Below are 20,848 nucleotides of genomic sequence, written 5' to 3' on the forward strand. Positions count from 1 at the left end.
GTACCATGAAAGTTGATGCAAAACATGTCAGATGCTTAACTCTTTCAGCTCCGAGCCTATCCTTAAGGCATAGCTAGCGGAACAATGCCTTTGGGGCACCGTTGGAACCCAATGGGTTACAATGAGCAGGTAAACCCCCTAACTCCCCTCCCACCCACCCCAATCGCTCAACCTCAAGGGTGGGGGCAGAGTTTCTGGCCCGTCTAGGAGTGGAAATTTTAAAACAATTGCTTCTTATTGTTAAGAATCTTATTGCAAAAACAGAGGATTGGCAAAGTCAGGTAGTTTTTGTTTTCACATAATTAGTTTCGCAAGGCGCAAAGCGGAATATAATTCGAGTAAAAGGCTGAACATGGCGGACGTGAGGTATATAATGTGTTCTCCTTAGGAAAGATGAGAGGATTCTGCAGGAAGAAACTGATTATACCAAGTCTCAATAGAATATCAAGTATTTTGTCAGGCGCACAATACCTAATCCCCCGTTCTATGGATCTACGATAACTGGACGCTGGAGGGATTATGCGCCATTGTTCCACTTCCCTTCCTAAACGGCCTAATGTATCTTAAATGAACTGATTATTTGCTTTAGATGTTGGAGTGTAGATGGACTTAAAAGCCTCAAATTCAATTTATAGCGAGCAACGTGCGAATGTCGAACAGCTGCATTCAATGTCGCCAGAGGTTTGCGTGAATCGGAGTGGTTAGGATTATATAACGTGTGGCAGACTACAAACATGAGCAAAAATGGGGCTGAGAAATGCATTGGAAGTTGGACAGTGGTGCATCAACATTGAGTCATATGCATTCGCCCTATTGTCTAGACTTAGAAGAAGGGGTATGCGCCCCTCTAGGATGAGCCTGGTATTGCAGTTCCTCCTCATTCAAGTAAATGAAACTGATATGTATAACGGGTTATGAGGGAAAATGGTGGTGTTCGTAATTTTTTCTAAACCTGGACAAATAGGTCTGCGACTATGATCTTGAGCGTCACTTCCTCTGCACAGGTAAGTGACATCACGACCATTGATCACTTGGCCATGCTGGAGCTCAGTCCCGTTCATATGACTAAGGAAGTGAGGCCTTTTAGGGTTAGTGAATGGCCAAGATGAATGAAACGTAAAGCACTTCACACTGCACCACTGACTTGGGCGGTTTCAGAAGGCTCTAATATAACCGTGTACTAGATCATCATCAGAACCAAGTTTCGTTCCGCATAGAGTTCTGTAGAAGTCTGTGTTGGGTTTAGTAGAACAGTTGTGGGTCTTCAAACATGGCCACAACAGAGCCTTCTAAAATGAGCCTTAGACTTGGCATTCGTGAGATTCGTCATACTCTATAGCTGCAGAAGAGTTCCATCTTTTCCACTCCTCCTATCCTCCTCCCTAAACATGCTTGCTCATCTCGACATATGTTCTCTATGGGAAGTATTGAGTGTTGCCGGACACTTCTGGTGGTGGCTTCTCTCTTTTGTCGGACCACTCACCAAAGTATCAGAGGATCCTCTGGTCGGCCCAGACTCTAATGGTCCAGCAGAAGACACCCAAATAGTGTTTTTCCAAAAGGTTGTTGGAGGGCGGCCTAGAGTTATTTTATCTGAGAAGCCTAAGAACCTCAGCCCAAAACTACTGATCTCCCCCGAGAAGCACAGTGATATCCAGCTACCCAATCCTTATCTTACTCAACATCTATTTGTTGGTGGAGAGTTCGGAGGCCTCCTCATAAAGACTAGGTGGTCTTTCAGTACTTTGCGTAATGTCGGTCAACTGTACTGTAGTATCATGCTAACATAAAGTCAACCTTTACCCACCTCCAACTCTTAGGCCCTGTTTAAATGGGGAGCGGAAGGCCGGATTTTGGCAGAGAGAGTGATGCGTCTCCCCGCCAAAATGCATCTGCCGCGAGCGGTCTCCATAGACCACCATTGTGAGGGGGCAGATTATGACATGGATTCCGCGCCATAATCTGCCCCCTCTGTGCGAACTAGCCCTTAGAACCAATAGGTGCCGTTCTAAGGTATTAGGGGCTGTTGAAATTTTTTCTCCAGTTCCTGCCATTCCAGAACGACTGGTGCTAATAGGTTTACCAATGATTATTAGCCTCCCTACTGTCAGGGGGGGCAGATCCAGACTATCAGCTCTAGGCCCGCCCATCTGACAGCCCAATTAGCATGTTGGGTGCTAGGACAGTACTAAATTGCTCAGGAATGGTGGGGTGTAGAGAAAAAAAACACAAAAAAAAACCACACACTTCCAAATGTGCTGGAATCGGTGGAGCACCACTTACTGAAGAATGTAAAAAGTTGGAGTAGGTGGGAAAAAGTTTTTTGTTTCCAAAAAAAAAAAATTGATGAAAAAAGTCTTCTACCCATAGTCTACCATATGAATATTAAATTTTTTAAATGATTATGTTTTTCAGGATTGCCTTAAAGCTTGTCAAGAACAGATCGAGTCCGTGCTAGTCAGCAGCCTTAGACACAACAGACCGCCAACCCAACAAAGGAACGCTGTCAAGTCTGTGGATGAACTGGACCAGGCCAGCACCCCTACAGACGTGCGGGACATCAACCTGTGAGGAGTTCTGCGGCAAAAAAAAAAAAAAAAAAAAAGTCTTTCCCTTGTTCTGTATTTTCTAGAACAAACCTGTTTATATCAGTTCTCCCACTTAGATAAAAAAAAAATATTTAAAAAACTATTTTAAATACAAAAACACAAAAAAATTTTTTGTTTTTGGTGCCTGTGATGTCCTTTTAGAAGGGAATCCCACAATATATTTGATAATTGCTGTTCTTATTATATATTGTTAAATTTAAGTGCTTATGTAAGCATAAACCGTAGAAATTGTAAGCGTGCATCTGTGGGATGAAACGTAGGTAAACTTTTTTTTTTTTTTTTTTTATATTTGTAGTTGCTTACACCTCTCACTAGATGTCAGAGAGGATGTGGGCGCCATATATGTGGTTTTCATATGTAGATTGCAAAGCAAAAGACTAATGGATTCTAGAGGGCAATGGAAAGTGCGATCCCTAGAGAGAGGCTGAAGCTTATTTTTGGATGATTTGGGATCGGATGTAATTTTTGAATTATTATTATTTTTTTTTTAATCTAAAGAGAGGTGCTTTCTGAATCTCCTATTTAGTTCTGTTTACTTTTGCTGTCTATGGTAGCTGCTACCGAAAAAAAAAAAAGATGATGCTTTATTTTTGCAAGCCTGAGGCAGGTGTGTTTTTTTTTCCTAAAATGTTTTTGATTTTCCTTTTTTGTTAGTTTTTTTTTTTTTTTGTCCCATAAAAGTGTTCATTACAAGCATGCCTGGAATTGGGAGGCTGCTTGCTTAGCCAACTGTGGACATATAAAACTACACAAGAATGAATTTTAGATTTTGATTTTTCAAAACAGAATAGTCCCAGTAAGCTAAAAAAGAAAAAAAAAATTAAAAGGTACTTTATTTTTTTTATATGCCCCAAATTTAATGAATTTTTTTTTTTTTAAATTTGCTAAAAATAAGACTATTATAATTTTTTTTTTAAAAAAAAGGTATACTGGGATGTGCAGCCCAGGTTTTTTTTAATTTGGATGAAAAATTTTAAATTAAATATCATAACATTGCGTTAGCAAAATGTTTTTGACCACCCGTAGCCAGTCCGACCATTTAAAAAAAAAAAAAATAAATAAATTTCTGGCTGCTTGCAAATGGACGGACATTTAGCTACTTGTTTTCCGTAGCTATAGCCTATTAAAATAAATTATAGGTAAAAAATAAGCCACATCCCCATACCCATTGGTCTTCGCTATAGATTTATATGGTTGGTCGGCCTTTAGCATTATTGTAAACCATTTCATTCGTAAAAGCACTTTGAAAATTGTTCCTAAGGGATAAATGGGATGGTTTATGAAAACTGCCGACCACGTGGCATCCGTTCAGCCTCCGCGCACACCACTGCCGAATATATGTTACGGTGTTGCTGGATTTTTTCGACACCTGCCTTGGATGACATTCCTAGAACGACATTCCGACATTGTTGTACAATGACCCCGAAGGATGTCCACCCCCTTCGGTTGTCTTTATTGAAAATTCCGTAGGCCCGATGGGGTTCAGTCCACCATGTTACTTTTCTCAAAAAGTTTTTGTTTTTTTGCGACAAAACAGTAGACATCTAGATATTTTGTTGCATGATAAATACATACTTACTTGAATTTTTTTTCCTCCTCTTTATATGTAGTTGCTCCAGCAATTTGGCAAGTTTTTTTTTTTTTTGTTTTTTTTAATGCTGTTGCAACTTTTTTTTTTTTTTTTTTGCACAGTTGTATGACACCGTTGACACATTTGTTGAGCTCTTGCTTAAAAATGTATAATTTTAATTTTTTTTTTAATTAAAAGACAATTAAATGGGTTTTCTTTTTCCATGTGTTGGCGATATGACTAAGTGAATAAATATATATATTTTTTTTGTTTTTTTTTTGTTTTTTTTGCGCTGCTAAGGAGCTATGATTTGTTTCATTCTTATTCACATTAACAGTACTTAGCTGTATTGTTTCACTGAGTGTGCTGCTATTTTATAAACATTTTTATAATATATTATTTTACTGCTTAAAAATTTCCAATCCTGAAGTAAGTAGATGGTTAAGTGGACATATGAGGATTTTTGATTACTGGAAATGCCCTTGTATAGGTTTTTTTTTTTTTTTCTTGTTAGAATAGCGAGTTGATGACTTTTTTTTTTTTTTTAAACTTCTGATCACACCCTCTAAAGATGGTAGACTTACCTCAGGTTTACTGGATACAGAATGGTTCCTGCTCTCATAATACCTCACACTTTACAGTTTTCCTCTGGGAGCCTAGTGCAATGGTGCAAATTCAGCAGGGATCTGTTTTTGCACTTGACGTCTTGCTACTCATTCCCTTTTCAGTTTGTTGGGTTAGCGGAAGACAGTGGGATTACGTAATTCCCATTCCTGGATTACAGAGAATGATAATGGCCATGGTGACCAGTCTTGATAGATGGACATGCTGCAATGATCGTAATGGGGACCCTATATCTGGGTTTAAGGGGTTTTCTGGAAGGTAATTTTTTCATATATATAACGCACAGAGTGGGTTACAGATATTCACTTCGGTGATCTCCAATCTCGAAGCTACCCCAGTCTTCCACCGATCTCTTTTGCCTTGTCCCACTCGAAATGCAAAAAAATTGGCATTTCCTGGCTTCTGGAGAGAGACCAATTGGAAACTTGGGCTTTGCCAAACGGGACAGCAGATGATCAGGGTGGTATTGGCCCTTTAATTTCATTATCCCATTCTGATGTGTTTGAATTTTTTATTTTAAAGTTATTGAACATGTGAAAATTTTTACCCACAGGAAAACCCCTTAAAAAAAATTGTTCCGGCTCCTGATGCTCCAACACATTGTTAGTTCAAGGCTAATGGGAATGAGCCATATGAATCTGCTGCTGCACTTATGGTGGCCCCTCTAAGGGCTGGGCCAATAACTAGTTGTATTGCCGAGCCATGAGGCCTAGATACTGACTCCATCCCCAAAAATGGATGCCAGCCATATAGGGTGAACCGCTTCTTTGCAGCATGTTCCCAATCTATCTAGGTGTTCAATATCTATAGGGCACGTCCCTATTTTGGTGTGTTTGTCATCCTTCAGCTCGTAAGTTAAAAAGGTACTAGATAAGTGGGGTGCCCCTTTAAATCTTCTTGAGGGTTTTTAGCCTTGTGCCCACGTAAAGGTTGCGTTTTAATAGAATCGCGGCCGAAGTCTCTGTCTTCGATCGTAGGGGGAGCAAAAGTAAATGGATTGAGAAGCATCATATGCTTTCCAGAATTATTCAGTTTTTTGTTGTTTTTTTTTTTTTTTACATTTCCTACCATTTTTTCAGGCTCAAACTTCAGTTGAAAATGGTCATTACTCATTATCGTATTTAGGAAGAAAAAAAAAAAATTGACCTGTTTATATTCTAGTTTTAGGAGTTAAGGGAAAGGCATACCATGTATATAAAGGCATGAAGATACTCAAATCTCACGCTCTTATGGATATGTATGGCATTTCACAAACCGCTTTGGTGAACATAGCATCAGTTAGAACTTTTTTACAGTAGTGATTATTTTTTTTATTTTTATTTTTTGTAAAAATGGACAGTTACTTGTGCATTTCTGGATTGGAAGAAGTTTAGTTATATACTTCAAGTATGTAGCTATTAAACAGCTGCTAGACAACCCAGATCCAATATTGCTATGTGAACGCTAGAGGGAGGGCCGAGGCATCGAATAGGGCCGTGGCCTCTGTAGAAAGGAGGGGCAAATCACTTCAGTACATCACCAGTCCCGCTTGGTCTATTGTAACCCAACATGGATCACAATGTTAAAGTCATATAGGGCAAGTAGTGATGAACCATGATCTGGGATTTAGAGGGTGTTTACGTCAAGTGATACGAATGTGTTTCCTCTCTGGATTTATGTTTTGGGGTTTTTTTAGCATAAAAAGAGACTTTATAAAAAGGTATTTTTCATTTGTTCTGTTGATTTCACCAGCACAATAACCTTGTGTATTGGCTTCAGGCCGATAGGAACAAGGGGTTTCTATCACATTTTGTTTTTGTGTCTGTGACCTATTAACCATTAGGTAGCAGAAAAACTGTACTTAGGACACAAGTAGGGAACCCGTGCCTTGTCAGCTGTTGGCGGACGACGAGTCTTGGATCATTAACCATAGTTGGGCGGGCGTCGGGTGGCCATAGCCTAATTTAGGACATTATAAAATGTACTAGACTTTTGTGGTAATTGTGTAAATGCTGAAAACATGTTTAATTTAAAATTGAAAAAAAAAATTTGAATTTCTGAATTATTTTTTTTTTTAAAGTATTTCATGAAATTGTTATCTGTTGTGTACGCACAGTGGTGGGCTAGAGGCTAGCGGTTATGAAGGAACCGCTATCGATTTAGGTTCCCGTTTCATACATTTTTGCTAAAAACAAAATGGCGGCCTCCACTGTGGGTATTTAATGGGTACACTTTAAAGTTTGCCAAAGCCTGACCTCCTGAAATGTGCTGTTCGAGGGCTGATCTAAGACTGCTATTATGTATTGCTGCTTGAAGTGGAAAAGAGTAAAAATAAATAAATTCCAGCAGGCGTCATGTAAATCATATGGTGAAAATGGACAAAGAGAAAAAAAATGGCCGATGGGTTTTTTTTTTGCAAGTGTTTTTTTTTTTTTCTTCATGGCAACTTTGATCTGTAACTGGAGTAATCTAATCTATAGAAATTCCAAAGCTTACTCTATAAAAAAAATGAAAAAAAAAAATGAAAAAAAATACATGAACAGCAGTCAGAGGGGAAAAAAAAAAGAGATCTTCATATGACATCACGCTATTTATTTGGTAACTCGATGGTGGCAAGATGCCAAATTCCAGACTTTCTGGAAAAGTAAAAAGCTGCCAACAACCATTTTAGGTGTATTTACGGGACAGGAATAGGGGGAATTTTTTGTGCACAATTTCCCTTCTGTCTGTTTCCAAAGTTAATGTTTTTGTTAATGTTGACATTGTACGATGTAATGGCACCTACTGTCCAAAGCACATTAAAGACACGTGTCATTTGCCAATAACTATGTGATCCCAGTTTGTGGATTTTTTATTTTTTTTTGGGGGGGGAGGGGGTTAATGTTAATTATTGATATGAGATCGTGGGGGTGATACAAAAAGATCTTTGACAACAAGGAGCTTGTTTTATTTCTAGCCCTTTTGGTCGCAAAAAAAAAAAAAAAAATGATGGCCACGTGGGCTTTTGCAAGAACTTTTTGAAAATATAGTTTAACGCACACAAAATATTAAAAAAAAAAAAACTAGAAATTTCACAAGATACACTCATCTTCTAGTAAATGCCATTAAATGTGTATTCTGTGTACACTATAAACTATATAGTGTTATGGCTAGTGATGGAACGAAGGAGGGAGAAGAATGACACTTTTTTTTGGGGGGGGGGGTTGAATTTGATGTCCACCGACTCCCTCAGGAACTTATCTAGGCCTAGGATCAGTTTTGCCCAGGGGCTTGTCCCAGACTCAAAACTCAACAACTTATCTATGGCGTAAGTGTTTGATCGCTGGGGGTCCACAACTGGGGCACAGACCGATTTCAAAAATTGGAGTCATGGCCCCCAATTGAATGGGACAAAGGTCACTCATGCACATTGCCGCACCTCTCAATCTTCCATAGTCGAGAAGAGCATACAGCATTGTCGACCCTTGCTCCTTTAAAATGAGGGAAGTGTTTTTTGGGTAATCGTGCTTGGTGGAGGTCCTAGCAGTTAGGGTAAGTTCAGATGGAGTTTTTTTTGTACCGGAACCTGAAGCAGAGGCCACCTCAGGTTCCGGTCCAAAAGACGGGTCGCCACGACTGAAAGCCGGTGCACTGCACCGGCATCCAGCCACGTGCTCCACTCCACCTAGTCCGGAGTAGGGAGTGTCTTCAGGCCGAATCGTGAGGCGACTCGGCCTGAAGAATGAGCATCTCACTTCTTTTTTCCGTAAGCCGGAAGAAACGGCTCCCGGAAAAAGCTCCTTAGCGGCTCCCATTGATTTCAATGGGAACCGTCTTTTTCGTCAGGGTTTTGAGGCGAATACGGCCTCAAAACCTTGACCAAAAAAACTCAGCGTGAACTTAACCTTAGATACTTATAACCTTAGGTTGCAATTCTAAGACAACCCTCTACATGACTAGACATTGGGGTTTTTTGTAGGCGTTTTTGTCAACCCCCGTGGCCAATTCCATAATGACCAGTATTGAATATTACCAAATGTTATGATGAAGTTAATGCTGCTGGCCCTGTTTTTTTTCTCCCCTTTATTTCAATACTTGTCCTGAATGCCCTAAACACTCCCCCCTCCCCAACCCACTAGCAAGTGGATGTTTTTGTTTAATTTATTTTCACCAAGTACCTCAATCACTCTGCACAACTGTCTCATTTCCTCGTTGCTTTAATCCAGTGTGATGCCATATCAAGTCAATGTTCTCTCACAATGTACTTTATAAAAATCGAAGAAATCGAAAAAAAAAAAAAAATTGTGACAATTACACGGTCAGGGGACGATAGAAAGTGTAGAATTAAATTAATGAACTTTTAGAACGTACGTGAGATTTCTAATGGTGGAGAAGACTGATCACTGTGTAGTTGGGTCAATTACATATGGGAAAGGTCTTGTCTGTTCAGTGTTAAAGTCGTTGCTTTTTTTTTTTATTATTATTAACATGTTAATTGACTTAGTTTTTCGAGATGGATTCATGAAATGTGTTTTTGAGGGGAATAAGAATGCTGTTTGGGCAATAAATTCACCTTGACCTAAGCTGACTCCTTTTGCTTTTATTCGCGCTGTTTCTATAAAAGGCCCTCGACTTGAGCAAATAAAAGAAATTATCTCAACAAGAGGGATTTGGCAGCCGGAGAGCGATCTTCTGATGGATATCCCGGACGGGAAGATAGATAAATACTTGTGTATGACATCACCTAACAGCTCAGGAATGTGTCCGATGGACTCGGGATACTCAACGTTATACTTTGGGGTCCATCTGAGATAAAACTCCCACTAGTTGTTCAAGGCCAGGGCACACTGACACTACACTCACCCTCTTGGCCATATTTATACATATTTTTGGGTAAACGGCACACATACATTTTTTTACCTACTATGGAAAGAGATGCTTCCGATTTACACTGACTTACACAGTCCAGTCACATTAATGTGACCATCTGTCAAAATCCAGAATAACCGTTGGCAGAGCGGACCGCTGCGAGACGTGCAGGAAGAGAGGGGATGTTGTGATGATGTCACTGGGATGTTGAGCCATGCCGACTCCAGTGCCGTGGCCAGCTGCGCTAGGTTACGTGGTTGAGCATCCATGGCGCCAACAACCCGATCAAGGTGGTCCCTCAGATTCTTGATTGGGTTCAATTTGGGGAATTTGCTGGCCAAGGGAGTACGGTAAACCCATCCTGGTGCTCCTCGAACCACGCACGTACACTGCAAGCTTTATGACACGTCACATTGTCCTGCTGGTAGATGCCATCATCCTGGGGAAAAACAATTCGCATGTAGGGGTGAACATGGTCCACAAGGATAGATGCATACTTGTGTTGATCCATCGTGCCTTCCACAATGATGAGTGCGCCCAGATGGCTGATGACACGTGCCTTCTGTGATTGGTTATTTAACGTTGATGTCAAAAGTAGGCGCTGGTCACATTAATAGGACTGGACTGTGTAAATAGCTAAAGGATATTCTAATAATACATTCCCTATTGGGTGGGTAGGGAGTAATAACTGCAAGAACTATGGGGGGGGGGAATCAAAAAGGTCATGAGAACAGGGCCCCAGTCAAAAAGAGTAGTGGTCAAACGTATGTTGTCCTGCGTCATTTAATTCTATGGGACTTCTCTCTGGCAATGGCGTAGAGATAAATGGAGGGGCAGCGTGCATGTGCCTTCATTCAAAAGGGGGACTCGGGACTTATGTTCTCGTGATCCATAAGAGTCCAAGAGGTCAGTTCTCCAATCTTCACGTAATCCCTTATACTTTTAATTTCTTATTATTTCTTGTTGGATACATGATACGAATATACTTTACACAGCTGTACAAAAATTGCATGCCTAATCTCCCTACCTTAGTTGCCAAAACAAAACTCTGGAAAATTTTGGCAACTCTGGAAAGCTCCTTTAACACACAAGAATGCTACTTTGGGGGTTAATTTACTAAAATCCTGCCCCTTTATGGTTTGCCATGCCCCTTCCCGTGTATATTATTGGCAACTATAATAATGGGGTTAGGCCCGGTTCACATCAGCATTTGGATCATTCGGTTCCTCGCTCCACATGAAAAATGCACAGCACTTTTCTCTGCATTTTTCGTGCGGAAACCACATGAACCCCATTATAGTTTATGGAGTCCATGAGTTTCCTAAGGTAAGCGCTTTTTTACATGGATTAGATTTCTGTGCGGGGGTCCCCAAGTGGACTCCCCAAATGGATACCCATGCGCAGACTTCAACCAGTCCTTATTTCCAATGGACCTATTGGTATATTTCTGAAGTGTGGCGGATACCCAGAAAACTCCAACCAAGGGCAACATCATCATGGAGATAAACCTGGTAAGCCCAGTGCCACGAGGAAACGTTACAAAGCACTGAACCACCTTGCTCATGTGTTACTCTTCCCACATAGGGTACCGGTGACCGATTCTGCCAAGTGGGCCCCAGTACTCAATAAGGGCTCTAAGAAAGTTATACCTAGGGTATTTACATATAACCCAAGGCCAAACTATGTCCACATACACTTAGGAAGAATATGCAAATCTGACTTCCATGATGTAATTAGGAAGCCAGTGCCTCAGGCATGCACACCAATAGATGGCGCTCACTGAGAATGTGCAAGTCTATCTTCCATGATGTAATTAGGAAGACAGAGCCTCAGTCAAGCAAACCAATAGAGGGCGCTCCCTTTAACATCATGCTGACCTTCTCAGAGGCCTTTGTTTGCAATGATGTTGGGATTTTTACTAGGTAGTCCCTCAGCCAAGGACAGCTGTTTCGATGTTCTTGCATCTTGTCAGCTTGGTGCAGAGAGGACTGACCTGGCAGAGGTGAGAGGCTTAGACAGGGTTGAGGGAATATCGTCACTTTATAGGGAGAGACCACCAATTAGGTGTGTGGAGTATTATTAAGCCATGAGTGCGCCACTGTGCAAAGGAAAATGGGAAGAATATGCAAATACACTTAGGCAAATTTAGTGAAAGGGAATGAAGGATCCCTCTTTGTATAACCTTATCTATAAGGTAGAGCAGGCAATGGCTACAAAGTGTTCCTTGCTCTAGAGCAGGGGTCCTCAAACTCCATCCCGTGGGCCACATGCGGCCCGCCAAGCACATCTGTCTGGCCCCGCAGACAACGCTGGCAGGCGTGCATTTATAATGAAGCTCCTGGGGAGCTCGGGCCAGGCCATGGAGCGCACTTCACTTTACCTATTGGAGGGCACCGCTCCCGATGTCAGTACGACCTGCTCTGCCTCTGGCCCACTGTTTAAAAAGTTTGAGGACCCCTGCTCTAGAGGATCCATCAGAATCTTTATCGCGAGGAAAGATGGTCACCAAGTTGATTAGCCATTATGCAATGTTTTGAGTCCCCTCTGCTGGTCAAGCACAGCAGGAAACCCAGTGATGACCATAATGTGAGACCAGTGGAACAAAGAAGGATTGACCAAAGTTGGCCCTTTAAAAGTGCATAGAGATACATGTAGCCAGTACATCATTCTTCATGAAAGCTGTATACATCAAACTATAGGACATTATTCAACTCTTTGCATAATTGTCTCAGTTTTTTGTTCGGGAGATATTGTCACTCCTTAGGGAGAGACCACCATATAGGTGTGTGGAGACTTGTTAAGCCTTTAGCACTCCACTTTGCAAGGAACTATGGGAAGAATATGCAAATCCGCCTTCCATGATGTAATTAGGAAGACAGTTGCTGCCTCATTGTTGCAAACCAATAGAGGGCGCTCACTGGAATGTGCAAGCCTGTCTTAAGACAGGATTCCAGTGAAATAACCCAATAATGACTATAACCTGGTAATAATCCCAGCGTCATTGCTAAACAAAGGCCTCTTGGAAGGTCGGGCATGAGGCTAAAGGGAGCAGCCATTATTGGGTTATTTCACTGGAATCCTGTCTTAAGACAGGCTTGCACATTCCAGTGAGCGCCCTCTATTGGTTTGCAACAATGAGGCAGCAACTGTCTTCCTAATTACATCATGGAAGGCGGATTTGCATATTCTTCCCATAGTTCCTTGCAAAGTGGAGTGCTAAAGGCTTAACAAGTCTCCACACACCTATATGGTGGTCTCTCCCTAAGGAGTGACAATATCCCCCGAACCCTGTCTAAGCCTCTCACCTCTACCAGGTTATAGTCCTCTCTACATCGGGCTGATGAGATCCAACCAGATCGAAACAGCTGTCCTCGATTGAGAGACTACAACCTGGTAATAATCCCAGCGTTATTGCTAAACAAAGGCCTCTTGGAAGGTCGGGCATGAGGCTAAAGGGAGCAGCCATTATTGGGTTATTTCACTGGAATCCTGTCTTAAGACAGGCTTGCACATTCCAGTGAGCGCCCTCTATTGGTTTACAACAATGAGGCAGCAACTGTCTTCCTAATTACATCATGGAAGGCGGATTTGCATATTCTTCCCATAGTTCCTTGCAAAGTGGAGTGCTAAAGGCTTAACAAGTCTCCACACACCTATATGGTGGTCTCTCCCTAAGGAGTGACAATATCCCCCGAACCCTGTCTAAGCCTCTCACCTCTACCAGGTTATAGTCCTCTCTACATCGGGCTGATGAGATCCAACCAGATCGAAACAGCTGTCCTCGATTGAGAGACTATAACCTGGTAATAATCCCAGCGTCATTGCTAAACAAAGGCCTCTTGGAAGGTCGGGCATGAGGCTAAAGGGAGCAGCCATTATTGGGTTATTTCACTGGAATCCTGTCTTAAGACAGGCTTGCACATTCCAGTGAGCACCCTCTATTGGTTTGCAACAATGAGGCAGCAACTGTCTTCCTAATTACATCATGGAAGGCGGATTTGCATCAATTTTTTGTGTAAGGCTATGTTCACATCAGTGCCAGTGTCTTTCCAGTGATGTTGGGAGAGGGGTGAAAACAATCAGGTAACCCAGTGGACCCCATTACAGTCAATAGGACCCTTAGGGATCCGTTGTCATCTTTAGATAGACTAGTTTTACTGTTTATTCTGTTCTGGTCCTACAACGCAGGATCAAACAACGCAGACATGACCACTCCTAAACAAAGTGAAGAAATGTTACTTAGAAGAACATGGTAAGAGCGCTTTTGGAATAGTTCCCTTTACAAGAGGGATCAATAGAAAAGCTCACATATGGGGCATTGAAAAGTGACAAAAGTTTTCTTTATGGGATATATCCTGGTCAACAGAAGTAGAAAAGCAGCATTATGAGAAAGTTAAAGCCTTGCCCCTCACCCAAAGCTCATCCCCCATGTTGAACTTCGGCAGCAATGAAAAGAAATCCCCTTTGAAATCTCCCATTACTCGGCTTTGTCACCAGTGAAGGGATGACTGACAGCTGAATAGCCCATGCTAATCTTTGATGTCCAGTGACGGCTTCAGAGACATTCACACAACTTCTGGCCCATTGCTGAAGTGACGTGTGTGAAGTCCTCACCTTGCTGGGAATTACTATGATACATAAATAAGCCACACATGGAGAGATCCACAACTTGAAGCGACAGTACGTGGGTAATTTAAAGGGGTTCTCCATTGAGTCCATTAATTTGATATAATTAAAACCAGCACCTGACCTTAGAGTTGCTCTGCTCCACTCCTCTCCTATATCATGGGGACTGGCGTTATTATAATGATACACAGTCCAGTCACATTAATGTGACCACCTGTCAAAATCCAAAATAACCACCTTTGGCAGAGCAGACCGCTGCGAGACGTGCAGGAAGAGAGGGGATGTTGTGATGATGTCACTGGGATATTGTGCCATGCCAACTCCAGTGCCGAGGCCAGCTGCGCTAGCTGACGCGGTTGAGCATCCATGGTCCAAACAAACCGATCGAGGTGGTCCCACAGATTCTCGATTGGGTTCAAGTCCGGGGAATTTGCTGGCCAGGGGAGTACGGTAAACTCATCCTGGTGCTCCTCGAACCACGCACGTACAATGCGAGCTTTATGACACGTCGTATTGTCCTGCTGGTAGATGCCATCATCCTGAGGAAAAACAATTCATGTAGGGGTCAACATGGTCCAAAAGGATAGATATATACTTGTGTTGATCCATCGTGCCTTCCACAATGATGAGTGCACCCAGATGGCTGATGACACGTGCCTACTGCCATTGGTTATTTAACGTTGACGTCAAAAATAGGCAGTGGTCACACTAATATGACTAGACTGTGTATAAAGTTCATATGGTCATATGTCCTATGACCATATACACAATCCCTCTATTTTTGAAATAAAGATCCAGTCCCCTTCCACCCCTATTCTCCCAATTCAGGTGGCTGTACATAGTTGGTACTTTAAGCTGTTCTCACCACTCCTGGTTTCTGCGATGAGACTTTTTTGTCAAAAAGTAGGCGGTGGTAACATTAACACGACTGGACTGTGTATATTCAGCCAGCCCCCCCATGATACAGGTTACTAATGGTGAAAACTGGAGAGGACAGAGGAAGTCAGGCATCTCGGGGGCCATAGTCAGAACCAGACTGGAACTCCTGGGTACAGAATCCAGAGGAAGTAAGTGATGATAGACTCCGTGGAGCCCCCTTTAAGAAATAAGTAACTGTTCAGTCTAGTGCAAGTAAGGCCTCATGTGCATCTACGAGTTGGGTACAGGAAACCTGTTTACTATGGCACACGGAGGGCCAAAAGAGATCCACGCTACATTCACTGTACATGAGAACGAGGGTTTTGTCCCCCTTCCCCCCCCCAAAAAAAAAATTAAAACTTCAGTGGAAGGTGGGTCGAGTATGCGTGTGGTCTCTTTGCTCAGCTCTATAGGAGTGCTGGTGGTAGCCAACTTTTTTCTATGGCAGCCCTAAAAAGTGAGTCGCAACGCGCATTCTTGACTGCCACTCCATTCAACAGCTGCATATGGGACCCCCATTCTCATGAACAACGTGGGTTCCGGTGGACAAACCTGTACCAATTTGATACTCGTTACCCAACTGGTGGATAGGTGATAAGTTGTAATCTTGGGACAACCCCTATAATACAGGATGGCTTCTTATGGGCTGGTACATATAGTTAGTGCCGTGATCAGGGGCGCAGATTCGGTGGGTGCAGAGGTAACCGTTGTACCCAATCCATAGTGGGGCAGAGACCACCCTACCACATAAAAAAACAATGGTAATGCTACTTTTGGGCACGATTTCAGATTCTGTGTTAGCTTAGCTTTAAGGGTGCCAATGGTCCCCAAGTTTATCCCTATTCTAAAGGGTAGGTGGGGGCCCCATTACAGAGCTGCCACTGGGGCCCGGGAGCATCAAGTTACACCCCAGGCATTTCACATAAACACGCCAAGAATTGCGCGGTGTGAGTCAGCCAACGACTTCAATTCATACGTAACCCTAAAAACGTTATAGTTTTTGTACTTGCCCCGGGTATTGATATTTTTGTGCTTAAGTAACTTTTTTTTTTTTTATCTTGTGTCTGTTTCTATTATGCACCTTGGACTTGAAAAATGAAACCTACGTTCTGATTGGACAATTGTTTAATTTAATTTTTTAACTAGTCTTCATAAATAATCCCATTAGCGTTCACATGGCTATGCCAACTGGAATGCTTTCACCTGCATAAACCGGGCACAGGACGCGGCTTCTCGACACTGACGACACACAGTGATACACGGCTGCCAATACTTCAAATTGCTCCTTTTGTGTCTTTGGCATTTATAAAAGGCGTCGGTCGCCAAACAGCATTTCAAAGTACATTTCTTATCACGTATCTATGACTACAAAGTCACAGCGCAGAATTATCCGAATTGTTTCAGCTTCAAGCAGTAAGAACAACAAAGATTTACCCAATAACCGGGGCACAAAAAACCTCCCTCTAACAGACGCGATTAACAAAAATAACACTTTTGTTTAGGTGTAAAATGTTGGTTCTGGGCCTTGTGACCCTCTGCAGACAGGAGAGACGGAATTTTAGCAGCAATTTTTTTTTTTTTTTTTTATACTTAAGTCTCCAAATCCTAAATAAAAGTGAGAATTTATTCATTTGAAACTGAAATTTTTGAAACGTAAAACTAATCGAAACTTTTTTTGTGCAAAATATTTGCAACTTTTTATGCCTTATACGCCACAAAATTCTGTCTGATCGCACATCGGTTTTCGAGAAACTCACCTCAATTATGGGCAGTAACGGCGATGCCAGCATGCTATCATGTTTACGATATTTGCTGGGAATCGTATGGTGGCATCAGATAGGCCAGGAGTGGCAGAGATCAGAAGGTGTAGACTCTTTTTCACTTCCCAAAGTAAAACCATGTAAAATCAGTGAGGAAATGGACGTGTTATATATGGATTTTGGCGCAAGTGTGCTTCACCCACTTGTAAGTTTCCTGACCATAAAATAAATACAGTTCCCCTATATCAGTGTTGGCGAACCTTTTAGAGATCGAGAGCCCAAATTGCAACCCAAAACCCAGTAATTTATCACAAAGTGCCAACACGGCAATTTAACCTATTAAGGTTAAATTGCCGTGTTGGCACTTTGTGATAAATTACTGGGTTTTGGGTTGTGCGGATCCACAATTATGACAATTACGGACCTGCAAAATATGGTCATACGAATGGGGCTTTCTAGTGCTTTCTGCTCCACTATCACCCCCACACAGTCCAATCTGCTGCACAGTGACTCACACAGTATAATCTGCTGCACAGTGGTCCCCACACAGTACAATCTGCTGCACAGTGACTCCCACACAGTATAATCTGCTGCAGTGACCCACACACAGTACAATCTGCTTCACAGTGACCCCCACACAGTATAATCTACTGCACAGTGACCCCCACACAGTATAATCTCCTGCACAGTGACCCCCACACAGTATAATCTACTGCACAGTGACCCCCCACATAGTATAATCTGCTGCACAGTGGTCCCCACACAGTACAATTTGCTACATTGTGGCCCCCACACAGAATAATCTGTTCCATGGATGGGTGCCAAAGAGAGGGCTCTGAGTATTTTAAATCAAAGGGGTTTTCCAGATCGATGGGGGTCTGACATCCACGACCACTGCTAATTGGCGCCTCACACTGTACAGCGTCTATGCTTGGCAATCCAATCAAGCAAATGGGGCTGAGCTACGAATAGCTCATGCGACTGATGAACATGACCTCACGTGGCCTGTGAAATGGAGTGCTGTGGAGAGCAAAGAAGATGTAGAGCAAGCATACGGGTGTAATTTGCTGAGGTGAGGCTTTTGAGCCCCATCGCTAGATTCTATTTGGTATATCGATTTTACATGAAAATCAGCCAACGTCTTTGAAAACAAGGGCACAGCCAGGTACTAAAGCATATTTCTAATGAAGGATTCATTGTTTAGGCATTGGACCCCTTAAAAGAGACTCTCTTTTATGGGAACTCTTCACCCAGGCCAATACTTACAGGATTGTCTTAGGGCTCTCCATACACAGATTAGAGACTGAACCACCTTAACTACTGAAATTTATGAATGAGGACATCCTTCCTAAAACCACCTCCACCATAAAAAATATAACAACCACAGTTTACCTATGGGAAGTATACTTACCTGGTGACGTCCATTAGTACTGCCATGTCCCTGTTCCATGGATTGGCTCTTTTGGTCCTCTTTTACTTGTCTGCTAAACTCATCGGGTCACAAACGTCACTAGACAGTCAGCCCAACAATCTTCTAGTAAAGTCTGTGAGGTACAGACAGCTTACCTGGAGATGCCAGTGGATGTTTTGAGAAGAACGACTAGAACAGCCAATCTATGTAATCGGGAAATGGCAGCTGGAGGAGAGGGCACCAGATAAGGGTAATACTCGGGGTGGTTAAATTTTGTTTTTAGAGTAGAGGGTCTCCTTTGGACCATATGTCCATTGTATAATACATCTACCACTATGATGCTATGTCTACTCTGTCTACAATCTTACAACCACTACAACCCCTAATGGCTACTAAAGGAGTTGGATATAATGTTAGAAATCAGCTGCCCTAATTAACCAGGCTGCTGACTCTGCAGCAAGGACGTCCAAAGTCTCGGGCATAACTGGAGCTATTGCACCCTTTCACTGCTATGAACGCTGATGTCTCTAGGTCCTGCCACATATGCTATCATTTCTCCTCAATGCATTTCTCATGCCCTGTATCGGGCTTGTTCCTCAGGAGGAGTGTATTCAAATGCTTCAGTAGCAAATAAGTGCAGTCAAAACCGCAATTCCCCTGCCCCTGATGGTGCGACAGGGTACTTCTGGTATATGCCGCATTTATTAAAAGTTATGTTTTAGTTACTCTCTCAGTGAACATATAGAGGTGATGTGTAACAAGTAATACACCCCAATCCCTTCCAGCTTCACAATCCAAAAGTTCATTTCAGTTGACTAGTGAGTTTGAAGTTTATAAGCCATCCCATTTTCCTCAAGAGGCACCTAGAAGAACCACCACTAAGGTCCAACCTATCGGAGAGATTTCCATGGACTTCTACGGGTTGACGTCTTCTGTGGCATTGCCCGTTATAAGGCTACTCGAGTCGAATGACTAAATCTTTGGGCGCTACGTTATTTTGTCCACTCTACTTTTGCCTACGGCTGTTTAGTTTTACACCAGCCACTTAGACAATGACCCAATTTTGGAAACTTCTACTGGAAATTCTGCGACCATAATACAGACTTTATCATCTAAAACTAAAGTGATAGGGTTTTTCACAATTTCCTGGCACGAAAAACAGGATATATTGTTTAATAAGCTGGATGCCTTTTCCCGTGTCGATGTTTCAGCTCCTCCACTAATTTAGACACCTTTGTGGCTCCAAATTGGCACCGGGCGAGCTCAGACAGGGCTGGACTGTTATTCATCACAAGACCTGGCTTAATATTTCCTGTCCAACATCTATGGAAATAAATGGCAGATCGAAATGTACTGCCCAAAATACAAGGTATATAACACAATTCTACTTGTGTTTTATTTCACTGGGAGCTATAATGGAGATTCCTGGCTTTCGCTGACTTTTCGAGGAGACAATTTAGCTCAGTACAATTTCTGGTAAATTGAATTAACATTTCGAGTGAACGCTTAAGCCAAGATGATGTGGATTTATATTGTCCCATTGCTATACTTATAATATAGATCTTCAGAATTATTACCCTGGTTTATGGAGGACACATCCTGAGAACCAGGTAGCCAATGTGCCAAGAAAATTGTTGCCGGCACTTAACTTTTTTGGTTATTTGCTAAGTTTTATAGATTGGCGAAATTAAAATTCTACGTGGCTATTACAGTAGTAAAATTGGCTTCCAAGTTCTACTGTACTTTGTCCATTCCATTCTACTTAATGTTTTATATCGATGACAATTGTGTTCCACCTTGCCTTGTTCCAGTGAGCGGCCGCCGTTACTATCGAGGCCCTTGACCCAACTGCTAGGCAATTGGATGCTACTGCCACTGCTTCAGTGCCCAATATTCACCATGGCTCTGCTTTGGGCACTAAAGCAACTGATGTCTAAAGACTATGCCAGGCCTGGCAGGGGAATCATCCTCACAGGTTTTGCTATTGACTGCAGATTTTGATCTTGATCTTGTTCCGGAGCACACTCCTGCCTTGTCCTTTAGATTTTGGTAACGGTTGTTCTACTCATGGCATTCATCGAAGTTTATCATATCTAATGGATCTCCACCTCTAGATTCCTACATCTGCACCTTCCCGTCAGTCTGTGAATATTCTGGGAACTGCAAACTTGGAATTCTTCTGTAGCAAAGTCCAGATCTCCTTTCGAGGCTTTAATGGGTTATCCAGATTGCTGGCCTATCCTGCAGGACGAGAGTAGCTACTGCAGTACTACACCATAGACTCCATTGCTGCACCCCGGCAGATCTAATATGGATGGTCTAACTTAAAGGGGTATTCCCAACTGGCTTGTTCACCAACCTGCATGCTGTATGCTCTGTTCACTTCCTGGTTTTCTTGGTGAATTGGTGGGCAGGGTTTCACTTGCTGTCTCCCAGACAAAGCCAGCTCTACTATCTCTCTTCATACCAGTACATGTTTGCAGTCAGTAGAGGGATGGTTGCA

At 42.3% G+C, this 20,848-nt stretch overlaps 1 protein-coding gene across 1 annotated transcript in view; it reads left to right on the top strand.

The window, feature by feature from the left end:
• The window catches only part of CCND2 (cyclin D2), a 35,037-nt gene extending 32,383 nt beyond the window's left edge, over nucleotides 1-2,654 (top strand). Inside the window, exon 5 of the mRNA XM_075275097.1 lies at nucleotides 2,416-2,654. Coding sequence (XP_075131198.1) covers nucleotides 2,416-2,571 — 156 coding nt within the window. The 3' untranslated portion in view covers nucleotides 2,572-2,654. The remainder of the gene's footprint in view (nucleotides 1-2,415) is intronic.
• Nucleotides 2,655-20,848: the final 18,194 nt, after the last annotated feature.

Source organism: Leptodactylus fuscus, chromosome 5 (assembly GCF_031893055.1).
Source record: "Leptodactylus fuscus isolate aLepFus1 chromosome 5, aLepFus1.hap2, whole genome shotgun sequence".
NCBI classification, from domain to species: domain Eukaryota; kingdom Metazoa; phylum Chordata; class Amphibia; order Anura; family Leptodactylidae; genus Leptodactylus; species Leptodactylus fuscus.